General features: G+C 41.4%; 1 protein-coding gene and 1 pseudogene across 3 annotated transcripts in view; one reads left to right on the top strand and one right to left on the bottom strand.

The window, feature by feature from the left end:
• LOC109867631 (voltage-dependent calcium channel subunit alpha-2/delta-4) overlaps positions 1-1,422 on the top strand; it is an 83,836-nt gene extending 82,414 nt beyond the window's left edge. For both annotated transcript variants that reach the window (XM_031802004.1, XM_020456880.2), the window contains one exon: positions 722-1,422. In XM_031802004.1, coding sequence (XP_031657864.1) covers positions 722-811 — 90 coding nt within the window. In that variant the 3' untranslated portion in view covers positions 812-1,422. The remainder of the gene's footprint in view (positions 1-721) is intronic.
• Positions 1,423-7,522: 6,100 nt separating this feature from the next.
• On the bottom strand, positions 7,523-24,159 carry LOC109867630 (AFG3-like protein 1; annotated as a pseudogene). The gene is made up of 14 exons (XR_004204881.1): positions 23,876-24,159; positions 23,469-23,618; positions 23,231-23,296; positions 22,866-23,012; positions 19,393-19,657; positions 19,040-19,200; positions 18,715-18,868; positions 18,432-18,539; positions 18,097-18,222; positions 17,903-18,014; positions 17,657-17,772; positions 13,410-13,610; positions 12,680-12,874; positions 7,523-10,142 (listed from the first exon to the last, which is right to left on the bottom strand). The product of XR_004204881.1 is annotated as an AFG3-like protein 1 (transcript).
• Positions 24,160-25,213: the final 1,054 nt, after the last annotated feature.

Genomic DNA, 25,213 nt, shown 5'->3' with positions numbered 1-25,213 from the left:
GGAACGCTACCTGCCCGAATGCATAGTGCCAACTGTAAAGTTTGGTGGAGGAGGAATAATGGTTCGGGCAAGGCCCCTTAGTTCTAGTGAAGGGACATCTTAACCTACAGGATACAATAACAATCTAGGCGATTCTGTGCTTTCAACTTTGTGGCAGTTTGGGGAAGGCCCTTTCCTGATACAGCATGACAATGCCGCCATGCACAAAGCGAGGTCCATACACAAATGGCTTGTTGAGATCGGTGTGGAAGAACTTGACTGGCCTGCACAGAGTCCTGACCTCAACCCCACTGACGTCAAGTCTCCGCATCAACGTTCCAAAATCTAGTGGAAAGCCTTCACAGAAGAGTCAAGGCTATTATAGCAGAAAAAGGGGGACCAACTCCATATTAATGCCCATGATTTTGGAATGAGATGTCCACATACTTTTTATCATGTAGTGTACCTTAATCCATCTCTAAGAATACAGTTACTTTCACTGCAACCAGTAGCCAGGTATCTTTACAGTGTAATGAAGAGCCCTCTGGTTCTAACATTGTAATGAAGAACCATACACATGGCTATTCAAAGGGTTACTCAAATAGCCAATATAAAAATGGTCTGCACAGCCCAACAAAAGGCTTTCCCTACACAGACAAAACATACTAACTAGCAAGTTTTTTTTTTAAATTGTATTTTAGCTATTCATTTTGAAATGTTTCTATCTTCTTGCTGATTGTAGGAAAATGCCAAGGACTGTGGAGGAGCTTCAGAGATCAGCCTATCGGTGGCCGTCTTCTTGACTTCTCTGGCCACTTCATTGGCCCTCTGAAGATGGACATAACAAGGCTCCACCTCTCTTATGACCGTCCACATTTCCTTTTTGTATATTTAATTATTTTATAAAAGACCTTTAACTACATAAAGGACCTACCAATACAGTAGTTAAAGTCAATTCTGGAGCGAGGGCTATTTTCTAGTAAGACTCCTTTTCCCACAATGAGAGAAAGAGACTCAACAGTCCAAACAAAAGCCACATTTCTTTGCTTGGGACTCTTTTGCATGAGCCATGGAATATGAACTTGTGGAAATGCGAAGCAATGAGAGACTGTTATTTTCATGGAGACACTGATATGGTAGGACGAACCCTGCCCTCTCTCTGCTGGACAATCCATCAGATTTTTATACAGACTCCTTTTCCCACAATGAGAGAAAGAGACTCAACAGTCCAAACAAAAGCCACATTTCTTTGCTTGGGACTCTTTTGAATCCATCAGATTTTTACCGTAACATTAAGCTGTATTGTATTTAAACTATTTTTTTTATGTTGAAATGAACTACTGTACCAAAACTGTGTGCTATGAAATAGGAATATTCATATTTTTGTGGTATACTTGATGAACATTTGCAATAAATAATGTACATTCGTGTTTAGACCGGGAACATGCTGGTGACCATTCCCTTACCATGGGGCGGCAGGGTAGCCTAGTGGTTAGAGCAGTGTACTAGCAACCCGAATGGTTGCACGTTCAAACCCTCGAGCTGACAAGGTACAAATCTGTCATTCTGCCCCTGAACAGGCAGTTAACCCACTGTTCCTAGGCTGTCATTGAAAATAAGAATTTGTTCTTAACTGACTTGCCTAGTAAAATAAAAAATAAATAAACCATCAGAACTAAGTCAGAGGCTAGGCTCGTAGACACTACATATAAAAAGTATGTGGACACCCTTTCAAATTAGTAGCTGCCGCTCTTTCAACCACAAACGTTGCTGACGGGTGTATAAAATTGGGCACACAGCCATGCAATCTCCATAGACAAACATTGACAGTAGAATGGCCCGTACTGAAGAGCTCCGTCACTTTCAACATGGCACCGTCATAGGATGCCACCTCCCAAACGAGTCAGTTCGTCAAATTTCTGCCCTGCTAGAGCTGCCCCAGTCAACTGTAAATGCTGTTATTGTGAAGTGGAAACGTCTAGGAGCAACAACGGCTCAGCCGTAAAGTGGTAGGCCACTCAAGCTCAGAATGGGATCACCGAGTGCCGAAGTGCGTAGCAGGTAAAAGTTGTCTGTCCTTGCAGCACTCACTATCAAGTTCTAAACTGCCTCTGGAAGCAACTTCAGCACAATAACTGAGTTTGATGAAAATGGGTGTCCATGGCCGAGCAGCCACACACAAGCCTAAGATCAACATGCGCAATGCTAAGCGTTGGCTTGGAGTGGTGTAAAGCTCACTGCCATTGGACTCTGGAGTAGTGGAAACGTGCTCTCTGGAGTGATGAATCATGCTTCACCATCTGGTCGACAAATCTGAGTTTGGTGGATTCCAGGAGAACGCTACCTGCCCGAATGCATAATGCCAACTGTAAAGTTTGGTAGAGGAGGAATTATGGTCTTTGGCTGTTTTTCATGGTTCAAACATCAAACACCTATGGGATGAATTGAAACAGTGACTGCGAATCAGGCCTAATCGCCCAACATCAGTGCCCGCAGCAATGTTCCAACATCTAGTGGAAAGCCTTCCCAGAAGAGTGGAGGCTGTTAGGAATGAGATGTTTGACGAGCAGGTGTCCACATACTTTTGGTCATGTAGTGTAGTTCATGATACTGGTATGCTTGAAGCTTTACGAAAGTGGGAAACTGTTCAACAACAATGACCTATTGTCAAATGTAAATCAGAAATGTCTTTTTTTATTCCCAACCCCTCCAGACAACACACACACACACACGCACACACACACACACAAAAGCTGGGAGCAGCAGAGGGTTAGCCACAGAGCAGCGTTAAGGGTTATGTGCCTTGCTCAATGGCACAACGGCGGTAGGTGGGACCTGAAATTCTTATGCTAGTGGTTATTGGCTCACTTCTGCCAAATTCTTCCCCTGTGAAATCATTACAATCAGTGACGGATTTAGGTATAGGCGACATGGACAGCCGCCGGGGGCGGCACGGGGCACCCGCACAAACAATTTCGGAATGGTGACATTTGCGCAATTGGTTTTCTATCGCTCATTTGCACGTCACGTCAATGATATCATGTCACCATGTGGGACTGTGGGTCAATTAACCTTGTCGGAGTGGGCACCCTGATTCTAGTTTGTGAGCTAAGCAGGCTACTGCCTGGGAAGGTCTCCCACTCAGAAGTACGAGATGGGGCGGGGTAGTTTGATCTCAGGTCTCCCCACTGGAAGCCCGGGGTAGGGAGAGCGGGGGAATCTATCAAATAGCGCACCTCTAACTTTGTACAGTATTAAATGTAATTAGTCAAATCCGTCACACTACGAAATGCTACCAAATAAACCACAATTAATTCATAATATCGTGAAAATATAGTTTACGGACATATTGTTGCATTTATTTCTGGTTTGTGCGACATCTTTAAGAATAAAACAAAACCACACACACCACCAAAGTTAATTGGTTTAGTCTTGACTCTTGGTTGACAGTGTTGGGGGATGGGTAATCTATTGACGCTGGAGTGCCAAATCAACACAAATGCTACATTGTAGCTGGTCCCCTGGCACACTTTAACCCTATGCTTACTTCACCAGTTGACAGTGATTATCTTCTGTAACAAATTCTGCATCAGCCTATCAAAGATCTTAGACTTTATAGCCACCAGCCAAAGGAATTTCTTAAAATTAGGGATATTTTTAACCTCCAATTTCAAGGTTTACTTTTGTTCCACTAGGTCTGCAAAGTGTCGTGTCCCTACAATATTGTATGATGCACCCTTGACTAGCCTACTAGATACTAAATCCAAAAGGCACATGTTGACATATATGACTAAATTTGCCTCTCCATTTCACACATATTAATGTGATTTGACAGCAATAAAGGCATATGAGGATTATACAACATGTAAGTTTATATTCGTACAGTAAAATAAAAGATGAAGAAGCTTTTGGCCATGTCAAATAGCTCTACTTTACCCTTTCCTGCTATTACTAATTGGTGGCATGATCCACTAAGGCCCAGAGACAGTGACAAACAACAACTGTGAGTTCGAATTCTCCTTGGGGCAAGGTTTTATTTGAGGTCATCGAGTCAAATAACACATGTGACAAAGTAGATGATAAAAAATGCTTATGAAATGTTGTAGGTTCCATTTAGGTGTATACTTCGATGTAATATAGCCAATATGCTTATTAGGCCAGAACAGTGTTTGCTGAAGAAAGGCGTAGCTTCTTTGTTCTTAATCTTCATTTTGCTGTTGGCTGCACTTCACTTCTCAACACACTAGCACCATAAATGTAATGCTATATTTTAAAAGAGGGGGGGGTCATGTGGGATTGGAACATGAAGATCTAGACGCTCTACACTTTCAGCTACAGTTGAAGTCGGAAGTTAACATACACCTTAGCCAAATAAATTTAAACTCAGTTTTTCGCAATTCCTGACATTTAATCCTAGCAAGAATTCCCTGTTTTAGGTCAGATAAGAGCACACTTCATTTTAGGAATGTGAAATGTCAGGATAATAGTAGAGAGAATGATTTATTTCAGCTTTTATTTCTTTCATCACATCATTCCCAGTGGGTCAGAAGTTTACATACACTCATTTAGTATTTGGTAGCATTGCCTTTAAATTGTTTAACTTGGGTCAAATGTTTTGGGTAGCCTTCCACAAGCTTTCCACAATAAGTTGGGTGAATTTTGGCCCATTTCTCCTAACAGAGCTGGTGTAACTGATTTAGGTTTGTAGGCCTCCTTGCTCGCACACGCTTTTTCAGTTCTGCCCACAAATTGTCTATGGGATTGAGGTCAGGGCTTTGTGATGGCCACTCCAATACCTTGACTTTGTTGTCCTTAAGCCATTTCGCCACAACTTTGGAAGTATGCTTGGGGTCATTGTCCATTTGGAAGACCCATTTACGACCAAGCTTTAACTTCCTGATGTCTTGAGATGTTGCTTCAATATATCCACATAAATTCCCTACCTCATGATGCCATCTATTTTGTGAAGTGCACCAGCCCCTCCTGCAGCAAAGCACCCCCACAACATGATGTTGCCACCCCCGTGCGTCACGGTTGGGATGGTGTTCTCTGGCTTGCAAGCCTCCCCCTTTTTCCTCCAAACTTAACAATGGTCATTATGGCCAAACAGTTCTATTTTTTTTTTCATCAGACCAGAGGACATTTCTCCAAAAGTACGATCTTTGTGGCTTTTTTATGGCGGTTTGGAGCAGTGGCTTCTTCCTTGCTGAGCAGCCTTTCAGGTTACGATATAGGACTCATTGTACTGTGGATAAAAAAAGACTTTTGTACCTGTTTCCTCCAGCATCTTCACAAGGTCCTTTGCTGTTGTTCTGGGATTGACTTGCACTTTTCGCACCAAAGTACATTTATCTCTAGGAGACATCTCTAGGTGAAATAATCTGTCTGTAAACAATTGTTGGAAAAATTACTTGTGTCATGCACAAAGTAGATGTCCTAACCGACTTGCCAAAACTAGTTTGTTAACAAGAAATTTGTGGAGAGGTTGAAAAACAATGACTCCAACCTAAGTTTTAATGACTCCAACCTAAGTGTATGTAATCTGTCGACTTCAATTGTATATAATCAGTCAGTCAATTGCATGTGATCTAGTTGCTTTGATTATCAGAGCCGTTGGACTTCTGTTAAGTGCACGTTCATGAACAAATGTTGGATCACGTCCAACTACGTTGGCGATTTAAATTGGCTGGTGTGCAATGAGACAGAGGTCCAGTTTAAACCTGCACACTGTTTGGACTCATAACGTATTTCAATACGTGAATCACATTTTCAAACGATGTACATACAGTGCCTTCTGAAAGTATTTAGACCACTTGACATTTTCTACATTTTGTTACATTACAGCCTTATTCTAAAATGGATACAATAAAACATTTTCCTTATCACAATACCCATAATGCATAACATTTCTTAAACAGAAATACCTTATTTACAAGTATTCAGACCCTTCGCTATGAAACTCGAAATTGAGCACAGGTGCATCCTGTTTCCATGATCATGCTTGATGTTTCTACAACTTGATTGGAGTTCAATTGATTGGACATGGTTTGGAAAGGCACACACCTGTCTATATAAGGTCCCACAGTTGGCGGTGCATGTCAGAGCAAAAACCAAGCCATGAGGTCCAAGGAATTGTCCGTAGAGCTCCAAGACAGGATTGTGTCGAGGCACAGATCTGGGGAAAGGAACAAAAACATGTCTGCAGCATTGAAGGTCCTCAGTGGCCTCCATCATTCTTAAATGGAAGAAGTTTGGAAACACTAAAACTCTTCCTATAGAGCTGGCCACTCAGCCAAACTGAGCAATCAGGGGAGAAGGCCCTTGGTCAGGTTGGTGACCAAAAACCTGATGGTCAATCTGACAGAGTTCCACAGTTCCTCTGTGGCGATGGGAGAACCTTCCAGAAGGACAACCATCTCTGCAGCATTCCACCAATCAGGCCTTTATTGTAGAGTGGCCAGATGGAAGCCACTCCTCAGTAAAGGAACATGACAGCCAGCTTGGAGTTTTCCAAAAGGCACTTGAAGGATTCTCAGTCCATGAGAAACAAGATTCACTGGTCTGATGAAACCAAGATTGAATTGTTTGACCTGAATGGGCCAAAAGGGACCAAAAACAAGATTCTCTGGTCTGAAGAAACCAAGACTTAACACTTTAGCCTGAATGCCAAGCGTCACGTCTGGAGGAATCTTGGCACCATCCCTACGGTGAAGCATGGTGGTGGTAGCATCATGCTGTGGGGGTGTTATTCAGCAGCAGGGACTGGGAGACATCAGGATTGAAGCAAAGATGAACGCACTAAAGTACCTAGACATCTGATGAAGACCTGCTCCAGAGCGCTCTGGACCTCAGATGTGACGAAGGTTAACCTTCCAACAAGACAATGACCCCAAGCACAGCCAAGACAACCCAAGTGACTTTGGGACAAGTCTCCGAATGCCCTTGAGTGACCCAGCCAGAGCCCTAATGAACATCTGTGGAGATCTGGGATTTTTTTATAAAAATAAATAGCTGTGCAGCAATGCTCCCCATCCAACCTCACAGAGCTCGAGAGGATCTGCATAGAATGGGAGAAACTCCCCAAATACATGTGTGCCAAGGTTGTAGCGTCATACCCAAGACGACAAGGGTGTAATCATTGCCAAAGGTGCTTCAAAGTACTGAGTGAAGGGTCTGAATACTTATCACATTTTTATACAGTTCTACAAACCTGTTTTTGCCTTGTCATTATGGGGTATTGTGTGTAGATTGAGGGAGGGGGGCATATCCAATCAAATTTAAGATAAGGCTGTAACGTGGAAAAAGTCAAAGGGTTTGAATAATTTCCAAATGCACTGGAAATTGTGAGGACTACATGTGAGATGCCATGGGTGTTGCTTTATTACAATGAATATAAACTTATTTTTCCATTAGTGTCTCAGAACATGCACTGAATAGTACTTTAAGATGGAAAGTATTACTCCATTGTGCTTAACCCCTTACAGCATCTTATTTTCTTCAAATGAATACCTACACTAAAACGTTACCACAAATGCAATCAAAATCAAATGAGAACAGTTTATTGAAATTAACATTAAAAGTTGAAATTACAAACAGATGGTTGGTGGCAGTAAGCAGAGGAAACACAAACATGCTTTATACATGGTAGTATACCCATTGCCTTCATACACAGCATCTCACAGCAAGCCAAAACCACCAGCAACTACACATACATTTTATGCAAACATATTTACAATACAATAATTATAAACTATTAGGAATCTTCCGTGCTGATCAGTTACAATGGAAACATTTGTAGTACTGACACAGGAAATTTTCACAAACCTATACGAAGGCAATTGAGTTTAATACATCGCTTTGAAGTGAGGTAGCAAATAGTTTATAATTCTGTAGGAGATGTGCGCTACTGTACATTTTTCAACAGCACTCTCCTGGAGCAGCATAGCATCCTTAAAAACAAACCCGCTGAGCATAGTCAGTTATAATTTGTGGTCAAAGGGATACTTCGGGATTTTGAACAATGAAGCCCTTTGTCTTCGTCGCCGGAGTCTGATGAACTCACGGACACCATTTATGTCTCTGCATCCAGTATGAAAGAAGTTAGAGGTAGTTTCGTGAGCCAATGCTAACTAGCATTAGTGCAATGACTGGAAGTCTATGGGATCTACTAGCATGCTAGCAGTTACCATAGACTTCCAGGCATTGCACTAATGCTAGTTAGCAACTTTCTTCAAACTGCAATCAGACAATTAATCCGACTCTGGAAACTAAATGAAGGGTTTCATTGCCAAAATCCTGAAGTATCCCTTTAAGCTTTCACACCCTACGATTGCATGCCTGAGAGATGGCGGCAGGGCACATTTCCACATATCGAAGGAAGTATATTTCTGGCATTTTGATGAACTACGATATTAATACTCTAAGCAGTGCATCTTTCATAACCAGTAACTCTGTCATCGGTAGATAAAGATGAACAAGATTAGAAATGATTCCTTCATTTGAGGGAAGGAAACAAATACAGTTGTGAATTTCATTTTACAGGGAGGAAGTCCCTTTTTAAATAAATAGCTGAACATATCAAAACAATCTGGTCTTATGGTGCAGATGTCCAGTCAGGTCCAAAATTATAGGCACCCTTGATAAAGATGAGAAAATATAAAAATACTGAGGCTGTTTGGCCACGCTCACCCATGGTGCTTTGGTGTCAAAAGAATGAACCCCATACCTTGTGTAAAATATTAAAGGTCAATGGTGCAGTGAAATTCACCCAGTACCAGGACATTTTAGCCAAATACCTGGTTGCCTCTGCCAGGAGGCTTGAATTTGGCCACAAGTGGATCTTCCAGCAAGACAATAACCCCAAGCACACATCAAATTCCACAAAAGAAAATGGTTAATTGGCCACAAAAATCAACATTTTGACATGGCCAACTCAGTATCCGGACTTGAACCCCATTCAAAAAGCAACATTTTGACATGGCCAACTCAGTATCCGGACTTGAACCCCATTCAAAAAGCAACATTTTGACATGGCCAACTCAGTATCCGGACTTGAACCCCATTCAAAAATCCACATTTTGACATGGCCAACTCAGTATCCGGACTTGAACCCCATTCAAAAATCCACATTTTGACATGGCCAACTCAGTATCCGGACTTGAACCCCATTCAAAAATCCACATTTTGACATGGCCAACTCAGTATCCGGACTTGAACCCCATTCAAAAATCAACATTTTGACATGGCCAACTCAGTATCCGGACTTGAACCCCATTCAAAAATCTGTGGTTTGAATTGAGGGCAGTCCATAAAGGGCAGACAAAGAATATCAAGGATCTGGGAAGATTCAGTATGGAGTAAGAGTCTAAAATCACTCCAAATATGTTCTCCAATCTCAAAACATTTTAGGAAAAAAAGGTTCAGTGCCCTTATCCTCGCAAGGTGAGATATTCAACAGTATCATCTTTTGCAACAGAAAGTATTACTTGTTAAATCAATTATCCTTCTGGGAGCAATTGTATTATAAAAAAAGTCCCATAAAAATATAGCTCACTATGTATTTATTTTATAAAGTATTTTTTGCTCATCTTCATCAAGGGTGCCAATCATTTTGTACCCGACTGTACATGATTCAATTATGACAAACATATGAAACATGTGGGGAGAGAGAAGTAAATCAAAGTCCTAAAAAATAGCAAATCTCAATGCGTCCACTGTCACGCATATTTTTCCTTTGAGTAAAATGTGGCTTACCCCAAATATGGCAATGAAAGATCTGAATTTGGGCTTGAAAGTTTGCTTTGAACTCCGATAAATAGGTCCCTGGACACTGTACTGTGCCAAGTCCACCCAAATCTTCCCTTCTGCCTAGGCTACATGATTGAAGTGATGCGTGTTGTGCTGAGACAGGTTTTAGGTTAAGAGGTCCGCCAGTCACTGGATGTCCTGCCTATTGGTCCCGTTTCTCCTTAACTGGGGCAGGCTCCTCAACTCCATTCACTCTCCTGGTTCCAGTCCTTCAGGCCCTCTGGCAGGCTGGTGTCCTCTTCAAAACTGCCAGTCCCCTCCACAAACTCCTCATATGTCAGCTTCTCCTTAAACAGCCGTGGCCCCAGCAGCTCCGCCTTGTACAGGACCTCCTTCTCTAGGAGATACTTCCCCACCTGGGGAGAGAGGAAAAGAACAGTAATGTTGCAGTGAGCTCAGTGACATTCATGACACATCAGGAATGACAGAGCCAAAGAGCAGCTCTAGGGACTACTAGGTTGTTTTAGCTCAGAAAATATATATATTTCAAAGAATTTGTAAAAATCCAAATAGCTTCACAGATCTATATTGTAAAGGGTTTAAACACAGTTTCCCATGCTTATTCAAAGAACCATAAACAATTAATAAACATGCACCTGTGGAATGGTCATTAAGACACTAACAGGCAGTAGGTAATTAAGCTCACAGTTCTGAAAACTTAGGACACTAATGAGGCCTTTCTACTGACTCTGAAGAAAAAAAAAAAAAGAGAAAAAAAGAGCAGGGACCCTGCTCATCGGTGTGAACATGCCTTAAGCATGCTGCAAGGAGACATGAGGACTGCAGATGTGGCCAGGGCAATAAATGGCCAAATCCGTACATGCCTAAGACAGCGCCATAGGGAGACAGGACAGGCAGCTGATCGTCCTCGCAGTGGCAGACCATGTGTAACACCTGCACAGGATCGGTACAGCTGAACATCATACCTGCGGGACAGGTACAGCATGGCAACTGCCCGAGTTACACCAGGAACACACAATCCTTCCATTAGAGCTCACTGTCCACAATAGACAGAGAGGCTGGACGGAGGGCTTGTAGGCCTGTTGTAGTAAGGCAGGTCCTCACCAGACATGACAACGTCACCTATGGGCACAAGCCCATTGTCGCTGGACCAGACAGGACTGGCAAAAAGTTCACTGACGAGTCCCAGTTGTGTCTCAGGGGTGAAGGTCGGTTTTGCGTTTATCGTCAAAGGAATGAGCGTTAGACCGAGGCCTGTACTCTGGAGCAGGGTCGATTTGGAGGTGGAGGGTCCGTCATGGTCTGGGGAGGTGTGTCACAGCATCATCCGACTGAGCTCGTTGTCATTGCAGGCAATCTCAACGCTGTGCGTGACAGGGAAGACAACATCCTCCCTCATGTGGTACCCTTCCTGCAGGCTCATCCTGACATGACCCTCCAGCTTCAGAATGCCACACCGCTCATTCTGTGCATGATTTCCCGCAAGACAGGAATGTCAGTGTTCTGCCATGGCCAGTGAAGAGCCCGGATCTCAATCCGATTGAGCACGTCTGGGACCTGTTGGCTCGGCGGGTGAGGGCCAATCCCCCTAGAAATGTCCAGGAACTTGCAGGTGCCTTGGTGGAAGACTGGGGTAACATCTCACAGTAAGGAAATCTGGTACTGTCCATGAGGAGATGCACTGCAGTACTAAACGCAGCTGGTGGCCAGAACAGACATGGACCTCCCCCTTTGTTAACTTCTAAGGTAGGGGGCAGCTTTTGGAATCTGGGCCTTCTACTCAGGCCCAGAAGATATTATATTATATGCATATCCTTAGTAGATTTGGATAGAAAACGCAAAAATTTCCAAAACTGTTAAAATAATGTCTGAGTAACAGAACTGATTTGGCAGGCGACAACCTGAGAAATTAATTCAGGAAGTAGGAATTTTGTTCTTTTTGTTGTTGTTTTCTATTCAATGCCATTACAGTAGCCATTGACTTAGGACTCAAATTGCAGTTCTATGCCTTCCACTAGATGTCTTGTCTTTAGAAAATAGTTTCAGGCTTGTATTCTGAAAAATGAGGGAGTAAGAGCAGTCTGAATGAGTGGACCCTGCCGTGTCAGAGATTATTCGTGCGCTCGACCAGAGATTGCCTTTGTTTGGCTTTTATATTGACGCTGTTATTGTCCAGTTGAAATATTGTAGATCATTTAGGCTAAAAACAACCCACGGTTTGAATATAATCATCGTTTGGCATGTTTATGGACTTTACAGATACATTTGGATTTTTTTGTCTGCCTGTTGAGACTGCGTTTGAGCCTGTGGATTACTGAAGAAAACACAAACAAAAGAGGTTCAGATATAAAGAGACTATCGAACAAAACATTTATTGAATAAATGAATGTCTTCAGAGTACAAACATGAAGAACAAAGGTAAGGGATTAATTCTCTATTTCTGACATGTGTAACTCTTCTACTTGGCTGGTTACTGTTTGTAATGATTTGTCTGCTGGGCGATGTTCTCAGATAATTGTAAGGTATGCTTTCACCGTAAAGCCTTTTTGAAATCTGACAGTGGTTGGATTCACAAGAAGTTCATCTTTTAACATGTTTTTCTAAAGAGTATTTCTATATTTGAATTTAGCGCTCTGCAATCTCACTGGATGTTGGCCAGATGGGATGCTAATGTTCCAGATACCCTAGAGGTTAAGGGACACATTATTCCATTTATGTTAGTCACATGTCTGTGGAACTTGTTCAGTTTGTCTGTTGAATCTTGTGTAAATGTGTATGAACATATGTTAAGTTTGCTGAAAATAAACACAGTTGACAGTTTGAGGGCGTCTCTTTCTGCTGAGTTTAGATGGTGTACCCTTGATAAGACAGCATAAAGATTACTCTGAAAACCTTGGAACATGATGTTCATGTAGGTCAATGCAAGTCTCACCATGTCCACACACTCCCTCTTGTCCATAATGAGCTCCATGGTCCTCTGGTAGGCGCTGTCCACCAGGTCTCGGACCTCCTGGTCTATGAGCTCTGCCGTGGCCTCGCTGTAAGGTTTAACCGTCGCCATCTCCCCCTGCTGAGGCAGGTCAAACGACACACGGCCTACCTTCTCACTCATCCCGAACTGCACTACCTGGAGGGCAGAAGTGGTGTGTGTAATCATAAATAGAACAGGTACTATGGACAAAGCAACACTTCCCAAAACAAATTCCTATCAACATTGTTGAATCGTGACCATTGCTTTTTTGACTATCTGGGGAGTCATTTAAAAAGCTCTGGGCACAGTTTTTCAAAAGTCATCTAGGTTTCACCGATAAGAGATTAAATGCATAGAAATAGAATGAATAGAACAGACGAATCATTGACTTGAATGAGGACTCCTATTTCTACGCATTTAATCCTATCCGATAGGCGAAATCCAGATAGATAATGTAAATTCCACACAAGGTTGTTGTTTTCCTGATGTTTTTACAGTCATGTCCAAGCGCCAAGTGACTGACTTAAGACATCTGTTCCCAAGTATAGAGAGACGTGATAGGATACAAAATGTAAGGAAGGTTTCAAATGATTATGTTTTAGTCAAACATCTCTGTTTGGGCTTCTTGCTGTCAATGTGAACATCCGCTCCAGAAAAAAGTGCTTAATCTAGTTGATGATCCTTGCAGTACCTGTGCGTAGGCTGATTGGGTGACCTTCTTCAGGTCATCCTGAGCTCCTGTGGTGATTTTCTCAAAGAATACCTGTTCAGCCACACGTCCTCCCAGCATCATACACATCCTGTCTCACAGCTGCTCCCGCGTGTACAGGTACTGCTCCTTGGGAATGTAGTGGGCATACCCTAACCCCTTCCCTCTGGGGATGATTGACACCTAGAGGAAGAGAAGAGGAACACATGGCATTAGAATAGTGAAAGAAAATCCACTTCACAAATCCAGGGTTCATACACATTTTGACAGATGGAATTTTATGACTTCTCCATGACTTAACCAAGTTTCCATGACCAACAATTTGCAGCGTCTCTATGAAAATATATTGACACAGGTAGGGTGCTCTCTGATCCCATGTACCATCTCTGTTCGTTGTGCAAGGCACTTAATGCCCCACAAAGTATAATATATATTGAAAATTAAATGGCTATGGTAGGCTACAAATAATTGTATTCTGCTGAAACAAGCCCACAAATTCTCTTCAGGAAATGTGCCTTTTCTGGGGCGGCAGGGTAGGCTAGTGGTTAGAGCGTTGGACTAGTAACCGGAAGGTTGCAAGTTCAAACCCCCTCATTCTGCCCCTGAACAGGCAGTTAACCCACAGGCAGTCATTGACAATAAGAATTTGTCCTTAACTGGTTAAATAAATCAAATTGTGTTTACTTTGCAGGCTCATCTATTGAGTTGCAATGTCCCATACATTGGATTCCCAAATCAACTGGAAGTATATCTGCAAAACAAGTTGAAACCACATAATGCAAGAGAAATGCTACATCTAATCTTTTTCCCTAAAATTACTGTTAGTCACATGATTCAATCCACTGTGAGGAAGTGAATCATTTGTTTTAAAAAATAAGTTTAAAATGAATCTTTCCTAAATGTAAACGTTGTATGGCCTTATTTGCGAGTGTCATTGGAAAGTTTAGGTCAAGACATGAAACCAATGTTAACTAGCAGGTACAATATATATTTTGAATTGGCTACGTAGTTACCAGTTTGTTCTTTATAGGCTAGGCCTACCTGCTGCTGCAACGTCCAACTGTCTCTCCCTCCTGACATGTACTGTATGTTTAACTGATAGATGCGCACACGTCAATGTTTTTAAATGCAAGTATTTTGTCTTTAATGTCTTTCTTTGTTTCGGACAGTGTTTCAGTTAGCTGGTAATAGCCGGATTTTGTAAAAAAAATAAAATGAAAAGCCGATAAATACAATTGGAGCTGGTCAATTGTCCAGTAGGAGGATAAAAAAAAAAAAAAATCGCATTGAGAAATATTTCATTTTAACCGATTAATTGATTGAAATACCAGTCGTGTAGCGTTAGAGCTGCTGATACAGCTCCAAAAGCGGTTTGTTGATGCTGGAGTGAAACGTGCTTTAATAAGCCCCATCATTGCGCAACAATTCTAAAGGGAATCACATGTAAAAAGATTATATAAATAAATGGCCACGATAAAAAATATTTAAAAAAAATTCTCCCTCAAAATGGTAAATTGAAGTGAGCTTCCCATTCAAGTGCACAGGCAACTAGCGCAGGCTTCAGCGCTTCACACCACTTTGCAATGAGCTGGAAACCTATGCATTTCGAAAACACGTACTTAATTGTTTAAAACCTTAACGTTTTACTACATATGAGGCGTCTTACCTTGCTTCAAAGTAGACTAGACCATTTTACCAAACCTGCAGGCAGTTATTTCATTTTATAAAGACTTCCTTCCATACGCCATTGAAACTAGTAGCCTTTATTTCATTTTATAAAGACTTCCTTCCATACGCCATTGAAACCAGTAGCCTTTATTTCATTTTATAAAGACTTCCTTCCATACGCCATTGAAACCAGTAGCCTTTATTTCATTTTATAAAGACTTCCTTCCATACGCCATTGAAACTAGTAGCCTTTATTTCATTTTATAAAGACTTCCTTCCATACGCCATTGAAACCAGTAGCCTTTATTTCATTTTATAAAGACTTCCTTCCATACGCCATTGAAACCAGTAGCCTTTATTTCATTTTATAAAGACTTCCTTCCATACGCCATTGAAACTAGTAGCCTTTATTTCATTTTATAAAGACTTCCTTCCATACGCCATTGAAACCAGTAGCCTTTATTTCATTTTATAAAGACTTCCTTCCATACGCCATTGAAACCAGTAGCCTTTATTTCATTTTCCAGCAGCCAAAGGCACAATCCTAGTCGTTTCATATTTAGATATTCCCTCCTACATTTCCAATGGATATCTTCATCTAGGTAACAATGGTGTTTTCTCGCAAATTACATTACTGAACGAACATTCCGGTGTTGCCTAATGCCTTGTGCTCATTTCTGCACTTATATGAATAAATAATGGTTTATCAACATTTTAATCTAAACGTTTTGATCTGTTGCATGAGACTCATTGCTTTTTAACGTTTTCTGCATGTAGCCCATAAGCCTTCTGGTTGTATAAATGTGGGATCTATCATCAGAGAACTGTCACAGAGTATTTGGAATAGGCCATTTCATTCTGGCACAGAAGGACAAGCATTAGGTAAACTTTTTACTATGGGGGATAGTAGATAGATATAGGCTGGTGATTTTGATGTTCGTTACTCATCTTGTTGGCTGAAGAAAAGTACATGTGGACAGTTAGGCGGTGCGTGGGTTTCACGTTCGGGGAAGCTAATAAATGCACATTTATAATGAAGCATTCTCACATTTGCAGACATATCTAAGATAAGCTAATAATCACTGTTCGCAAAAAGTAGTGGAGTAGGCCATGGCTATATCACAGGAAAATGTGTTCCCTTCATCAACACATTTCATGCAATTCTACTACATTGTATGACTGGAGGTTAAAAAATATTCTGCTAATATGACAAGTTACAGGCTAGCCAACTCTGGGCCTAAGGGGAGACAAATACAGTGACTTCCAACTAACCTGGAAGAAATTGTCAAAAAAAAAAAATGACCCAATGATAAAGACAGTGAATATGCACACTTACTGGGGAAATGGCCGATGTTCTCCGCTGGTGCTAATAAGATACGCTACTCAATTAAGTTGATATTAAGACAGATTGGAGTATTTACAATGTCTTCTATTTACAGCAATAGCCATTTATTTCGTGACTGTATTTTGAATTATTGCGATATCCCTGGCTGAGTCTCTGCCTTTCACTGACTTTCGTAACTGAATTTGGTATTTGCTGCTTGCTCTGCACAAATTGCGGCCCCTTCCCGAACGTAGTCTATGCGAATTAAAACAAGCCATAACTTAATGTTTAAGCTAATGTTCCTCTGTGGCCAAATCATGCTTTCTAATATAGCCTATTTTTTTCTTCTAATTTTGGCTATTTAATTAAATGTACTTTGGGAAAGGGTCCGAGCCTTTTCCTCGCGCCACCTATGTATTCTAACATCGGAATTCGGTAAGAACGACGCACATGGTCAATCAAGAGTTGCATGTTCTGTTAAGATGAACGCCAATAAACTAAAAATGTGATTTCTGGCATTCTGAGCACCGTGGGAGGACCCCCTAATCAGGTTGCACAACCAACGCATATGGATCCGGTAAATTAAAACGCTGTCAGTCAAATGACAGGCACCACATTTCCCTAATGGAAGGAACCCAGTAAGACCACTTGTCGCCATTGGCGTCGGCAAATGCGAATCCTGATAAATCAAAACCTTGAGCAATGACCCACTCCTACACATGCAGGTGATTTAATATCTATGGGTGATACGCACAAAGAGTAAAGTGTCATTCGGATCCTGGCTGATATTTTTATTTGATTGATAAAATATAAATATGGTACGTAAATAAATCACATTAAGAGGAAATTGTGATCTGCTCAAATTTCCAGTATCAATTTAAAAATGCCATTGTCTTTTCATGACACCATCTCACTGTATCCACATGTGGGTGAATCATGTATTAAATAAATCCCATCAAATCATAGCCCAACACTGTGGCTAGGCTTCAAAACAAACAGACATAGGGCACCTCATGAAATGACCTCAACTGCCACACAAAGAGGCCACAGGTCTCCTTTTATTGATTCATGTGTAGGTCAGAGGCCAAACAGCTGGCCTTCACTCACAAAGGAGTGGAGGGTGCTGCAGAGTTTATAGTATGCAGTGCTCAAAAACATTTTTTAATAGTAATATTTTTTATTCGTTTGGCAACCCCCGACCAAATAAACAAAGCAAGGCCTTTAAAGAGGGCATTACCTTCAGCAGTGGGTCAGCATGTTCCAAGAACCAGCCCACTATTGCATGTCCAGCCTCATGGTATGCTACAGTCTTCTTTTCATTGGGCTGCAGCACCTGGGTCTTCTTCTCAAGACCTACAGGGAGATAACGAGAGAGAAATAATGGAAGTTTCCATTGAATCCCCACCCAATCTTCCTAAATATGTAACATTTACAAAGCAGAGACCACACAATAAGAGAAGGCGCTGGAAGACATTGTACCCACCGCCGACGACCCTGTCGATGGCCTGCTCAAAGTGTTTTCCCTTCCACATGTGGGTTGAGGTGTCTAGCAGCGATTAGGGCAGCTTCGTTGCACACGTTAACCATGTCGGCTCCTGATGAAGACCGAGAGGATGTTTTTTTTTAAAGTCAAGATAATCAACATGGCATCTTCTCACACAGAGCAGCTCAACTTGCCAGTGAAGCCTGGTGTGGCGGCAGCCATCTTCCTGGCCAATCCGTCTTAGGCCATAGCAGGGTCCAGTTTAATGGGCTGTAAGTGCACTTTGAAGATGGACGCTCTGCCTTTGATGTCAGGTGGGCCTGAAACATGGACATGTATTACATTAAGAAATGCTCATATAGTCTGCTGGTTTTAAAATTGTTATGTATGGGTTATAAATGTGTTATGAAGTCCTTATATAAGGTGTACATAGTCTTACCGAATGGTATTAGATATCAATACAAATATGCAGCAAGTTGACATAACACTGAAATTGCCTGAGCTCCAGTTTAATTTTATGATTCCATACCTATGTATATCTGCCTGTCAAATCTACCAGGCCTCATGAGTGCAGGATCCAAGATGTCCGGTCTGTTGGTACCCGCCAGGACAACCACGTTAGTGCTGGTATCGAACCCTAGAAGACAAATACCAGGGAATGAAAATTACAGTTCAAAGTAAACAATTTAGAGTAATGGACAATAACAGCTTTATAACAGATGAAATCACAGAGTAACAAACAGGGGACACATATCAGATTAACAAACATTATGATAGTGATATTAGATGGGGAAACTTTCACCCATACTTACCATCCATCTCCACTAGCAGCTGGTTGAGAGTGATCTCCTGCTCACTCTGGCCCCCAAAATCTCCCCCGCCCCTCTTGCGGCCCACCGCGTCTATCTCATCTATGAACAGGATACAAGGGGCGTTCTTCCGGGCCAAGGTAAACATGTCTCTCACCTACAGGGAGAAAACGGTCAATACTAGGTCCTTAAAACAGCTTCGTTCACAGCCTCTAAGCAAAGTATTTCCAGTCAAATGGATTGAAATGTATCCCTGTGGTTAGCTAGCTATAACTAGATGTTATGAAGTCAGCTGTAAGTGTACCCTCTGGCTCTAGTGTGAACTCACCCTGGCAGGCCCAACACCCACAAACATCTCCAGCAGACACCCACAAACATCTCCAGGAACTCAGAGCCATTGACTGTGGTGAAGGGGACGTTGACTTCTCCTGCTGTGGCTTTGGCCAGCAGGGTCTTGCCTGTGCCTGGAGGTCCAGAGCGCACAGCACCCTGAGAACACACATGAGATTTAAAATACCTGAAACGGTGTCTGATATGAAAGTCTAAAAAAAGGGACATTCACTTGTGATGGGTTGTGAAAAGTCATCATACCACATCTAAAATCAAAACACATTTTCTCCCTCGACGTTACATTGAAAGGTGTTTCAGGACTAGTGTGACTGCAGTTGTCCCATCCCTTACCTTTGGGATCTTGGCCCCCAGGATCAGGTACTGGTGGGGGTTCTTCAGGAAGTTAACAAACTCCAGGATCTCCAGCTTGGCCTCCTCACAGCCGGCAACATCCTTGAACTTGGTGTTTATGTTGTCCATCATCTTAGCTGGTGATTCCCTTATGCTGAATGGGGTGAAGGCGATCCAATCACCACCTCCCATTGGTCTCCGTCGCAGGGAGAAGAGCAGGAAACCAATCAGCCCCAGGGTGGGGATCACGTGCATCAATAATGTCCTGTAGGAGGACAAATTATAAAATGTCTCAGTTAAAACGTCAGCTTGAATGTGAAATTTGACTCATAAGTCTGCCTTTAATTTTGGGGTGAGCAAGAGTCTAGCCCGGTGGAGGCATGAATTGCTGAGGTGTGTGTAGTATTTTTCTAGCCTGGGCAAATAATCAAATTGCAATTTTTGTACCAAATTTTGCGATTACAATTTCACTAGAGATTATAGATCAACTCACTTGGGCAAACTGTTCATAGAATAATCATTCTAATTGTATAGTTAGAAATACAGTAGGCACGACAAATGAAAAAGGGAAGAGTTGGTTGCCATGGAACCCTAATTAGATTGAAATCGATGGGTACATTCAAACAGAATATTATTTGCCTTTTCCTCTGATTAAGAAAACTGTTGCACAAAAAATGCTGATATACTCGACCACTGGTACCGGCCTGTATTAGAGCAAAGGTTTGCTAGCAGGATTTTCCCTATCAGTGGATTTAGCTAGCCCGCTAGCTATAGATTAGCATTTTTTTGGCACATTTGCAGCTTGCTAAAGACCAACTAACTAGCATTTTGCAGAGAACAAGTTAAACTAATAGTAAAATATAGAATATGTGGATTTATATTAAAAAGAGATTCTCTGGTACTTGTATACTTTTTAGCCAGTAATTCTGAAAGTATACTGAACAAAAATATAAACGAAGCAATTCGATTTTATTGAGTTACAGTTCATAAGTAATTCAGTCAATTGAAAAATTAGGCACTAATCTATGGATTTCACATGACTGGGCATACATTCATTAGGCCCTAATCTATGGATTTCACATGACTGGGAATACATTCATTAGGCCCTAATCTATGGATTTCACATGACTGGGAATACATTCATTAGGCCCTAATCTATGGATTTCACATGACTGGGAATACATTCATTAGGCACTAATCTATGGATTTCACATGACTGGGCATACATTCATTAGGCACTAATCTATGGATTTCACATGACTGGGCATACATTCATTAGGCACTAATCTATGGATTTCACATGACTGGGAATACATTCATTAGGCCCTAATCTATGGATTTCACATGACTGGGAATACATTCATTAGGCCCTAATCTATGGATTTCACATGACTGGGAATACATTCATTAGGCCCTAATCTATGGATTTCACATGACTGGGAATACATTCATTAGGCCCTAATCTATGGATTTCACATGACTGGGAATACATTCATTAGGCACTAATCTATGGATTTCACATGACTGGGCATACATTCATTAGGCACTAATCTATGGATTTCACATGACTGGGAATACATTCATTAGGCCCTAATCTATGGATTTCACATGACTGGGCATACATTCATTAGGCACTAATCTATGGATTTCACATGACTGGGCATACATTCATTAGGCACTAATCTATGGATTTCACATGACTGGGAATACATTCATTAGGCCCTAATCTATGGATTTCACATGACTGGGAATACATTCATTAGGCCCTAATCTATGGATTTCACATGACTGGGCATACATTCATTAGGCCCTAATCTATGGATTTCACATGACTGGGAATACATTCATTAGGCCCTAATCTATGGATTTCACATGACTGGGAATACATTCATTAGGCCCTAATCTATGGATTTCACATGACTGGGAATACATTCATTAGGCCCTAATCTATGGATTTCACATGACTGGGAATACATTCATTAGGCCCTAATCTATGGATTTCACATGACTGGGAATACATTCATTAGGCCCTAATCTATGGATTTCACATGACTGGGAATACATTCATTAGGCACTAATCTATGGATTTCACATGACTGGGCATACATTCATTAGGCCCTAATCTATGGATTTCACATGACTGGGAATACATTCATTAGGCACTAATCTATGGATTTCACATGACTGGGCAGGGGTGCAGCCACCATGGGTAGGCCCACCCACTTGGCAGCCTGGACCACCCACTGGGGAGGGAGGCCCAGCCAATCAGAATGAGTTCATCCCCACAAAAGGGCTTTATTACAGACGATCCCGCAGGTGAAGAAACCGGATGTGGAGGTCCTGGACTGGCATTACACATTGTCTGTGGTTGGGAGGCCCGTTGAACGCACTGCCAAATTTTCTAAAACATAGGCAGCTTATGGTAGAGAAATTAATATTAAATTCTCTACAAACAGCTCTGGTGGACATTTTTGCAGTCAGCATGCAAATAGCTCGCTCCCTCAACTTCAGACATCTGTGGCATGGTGTTATGTGACTGAACAGCACATTTTAAAGTGGCCCTTAATTGTCCACAGCACAATGTGCACCTGTAAATGATCATGCCGGTTAATCAGCTTCTTGATATACCACATCCGTCAGATGGATGATCTTGGCAAAGGAGAAATGCTCACTAAGATTTAAAAAGAAATTGATAAGTAAGCTTTTTGTACATTTCTGGGACTTTTAACAGCTCGTGTTTGGGGACCAAAACTTTACATGCTGTGTTTATATTTTTGTTCAGTGTAGCATTCATGAGCAAAAAGTGGGCCCCAGAAATTGGGTACTACATCATACAGATATTTGCGCCACATCATTGCTTCCACTCAGTCTGCTGTGTGCATCTTGCTAGCTGTCACGTGAATGGAGAGGGGCTGAAGGTCATTGGATGAAACTCAAATTGTTATGGGGCTGGCCCAACGTGGGGAAAATGCCCCAGTATGGCTTTCAGAAAAGTCGCTTTCAAACTTGAGATTGTGGCTATTTGAGGTAAGAAATTCTGCATGTATGAACTACACATTAAAACACATCAAGCCCAATGCGGTAACTTTGGAAAAATACTTACTAGTCAAAGTTCTGGAGCAGGTCTTTAAAGAATCAGTGGAAATGCTCATTGTTCCGGTTTAGAAAAATCAGTTGACTGCATGGTGTTTGGTGAATGCATGCAGAGTGAATCTCGAGCATGAGGAACTGCCTACTTAAGAGACAGAGGACGGGGCTTGGTGTGTGTGGGATTGGGAAGTGTCAAAAATAGGAGAGAGAGAACTGCACCAACTCGAGCAATAAATCAAAAGTAAATTTAAAAAATTAAATGGCGTTACAGACAGCGTTTGTGGCGTTTCAAAATAGTCGCAGCGATATGGATATTGCGCATGGCAATATTGCAATTTCTATTCAAATGTGATTAATAGCGCAGCCCGTGTGTATTAACTCACCAGTCACGTTTTGAGCTGTACACAACAGCTGCCCTGTGAGAGGACTCCACGCCCAGGTCATCTTGAGCCGCCTCCCAGTTCCTCTCGAAGGTGTCTTACCACCAGTGTCCTACCACTAACCCTACCAGTGTTAAACCACACATGGCTCTGGGGAAAGACCACCAATACACGTCAATAACATCAACCTCGTCGATAAGGCTGCTGCTTCCAATGTAACCACAAAATATTAACTTCATTTAATCTTGTTTGCTATATTCTACTGAAAGATTATTCATCCTGAGTGAATCTAAAGCAAGCGAATCATCATGCTATCGGCTAAAGATTGTCTCCGTTTCAGATCCAGGGAATGGTCCGTTTTCACCTACCTCATCAGCTCCTGGTAATGGAATGACTCTCACATACTGTTTGTAGACAACCACTAAACGGTCAACCTGTGAAGAGAACAAACTGTTTAGGAAGGCCTAGTTGTAAAGAAACCGACATGACAAATCGATGGAAACAAAAAATAAGTTCTGTAACTGAGCAATTACATCAAGAATATTAAAAATCAGCATCCATTTCCATGTACACCAATCTCACTGAATTGTTTCATTTTGTTCTTACCATTCCTCTGCCAAGGTAATGATGGACAAAGTCCTTCCAGGTGATCTCCTTGGCTGTGTCACTGAACTGATTGTAGAGTGCGGCAGATGATATCCCAGTTACTAACATTGCCAGGGCGCGGAACTCCTTCTCATCCCATGGGATGTCTCCCTAGTAAGGCAGAGGAAAGGGTCAACATAGGAGAAAAATCATTTTAGGTCCCATGTTGAAGTATCTGCATTCAGTTCCACAGAAAAATCACACTAGTAGATGTAAACATCCCTGATAGATTGTCCCGATAGATTGTCATAACAGTTCTAGCCACGGATTGATTGTATGCTGTAACGTTATAGAACTAGCTAACTAGAATGGCTAATTAGCGTACACCTAATTTCAGTTGGCCGAATGATCACATAAAACAATCTTACCCTGACAGAACAGCCACGGTAGACGGGCAGCACAGATACATTCTTTGCCGACACCACTGAACTGCGCACACAAGGTTTTACTGCGATCCGTAAAGGCAAAGCAGCCGTCGAGAGAAGCCCCAACATTTGAGCCATTCTCTGGCTGCCACTTGCCGTCCACTCTGAGAAATAATATCTGATTTTCTTGATATTCTGTCCTCTTACACTTCAACAGTGTCATAATATTAAATAACAGCCACAGTACTTGGCTTTTAAATGCAAGAACATCGTCCAGAGAATGACCATTGAGGACTCCAATAACCCGACCATAATCATGCCTGACACAATTTATGTTGGAATGGACAAAAAATTGCATGTATTATTTGGATATGGCTGACAAATTATATAAAATGTAAGCATATTCAAAATGCAATGAAAAAAGTATACGAAGTGTTCAATAGATACAAGTGTACAGCTTTAATAAACATTAAATCGTCCATGCGCGAATACGACGACTTTGGGTCCTTCTGCAGAACTCGATCTTGTTCTGTGATTGGCTGATAAACACACACGCACATTTCATCATGGACAAGCAATTTGACAGGTAGATTATACAATTTGCACATTTATGATGAACATACAAAAATAGAAATATCCAGCTAGTACTAAACACACAGGTAGCAGCAGTTGTCAGTAACTTAACTGTTTGTGATATCATTTTGATTTTGCCACCATATGACTTCAGTTTATCATCATCATCATCAAGACTTTTTCAAACACCATTTTTAGGAAATATTAGGAAAAATACAATTTCAATGTCAGTCATTTTGGCTCAATCTGATAGTATGCCATTTGTTCTTTATTAAATTTGTGTACATAAAAATAACATGTAATTATGGCAAAAAACACGATCCAGAAAAGGTTATGCGTTGCGGCAATGAGATAAATGACAAAATAAATCAACAAAATGTATTTGAAATATATTGGTTTTCAGTGTTATGTTTATCTCAGGCCTTTTCATTAGGTGGGCAATGTTAAAACATATTAGAAATGGATTTGTTTTTAACTTTTTTCCCCGCTGGTAGTTGAGGAAATTGTGCTAAAATGCATAATATCTGATCAATAAACATAAAAATAATTATGAAATAGATTAAAACAGATCCTAATCTTAGTGATCCAAGAAGAATTACGGCAATACCTATGTAAGAATACTGTTGACTACAGTTCAGCATTCAACACTATTGTTCCCTCCAAGCTCGACACCAAGCTCAGAACCCTGGGTCTGGACACCACTCTCTGCAACTGGATCCTGGACTTACTGACAGGCAGACCACAGGATGTGCAGTTTGGCAACAACAC

The sequence above is a fragment of the Oncorhynchus kisutch genome, linkage group LG22 (assembly GCF_002021735.2).
Source record: "Oncorhynchus kisutch isolate 150728-3 linkage group LG22, Okis_V2, whole genome shotgun sequence".
Lineage (NCBI taxonomy): Eukaryota > Metazoa > Chordata > Actinopteri > Salmoniformes > Salmonidae > Oncorhynchus > Oncorhynchus kisutch.
The sequence above is the reverse complement of the archived record's forward strand: the minus strand, read 5'-3'. Positions and strand labels throughout refer to the sequence as shown.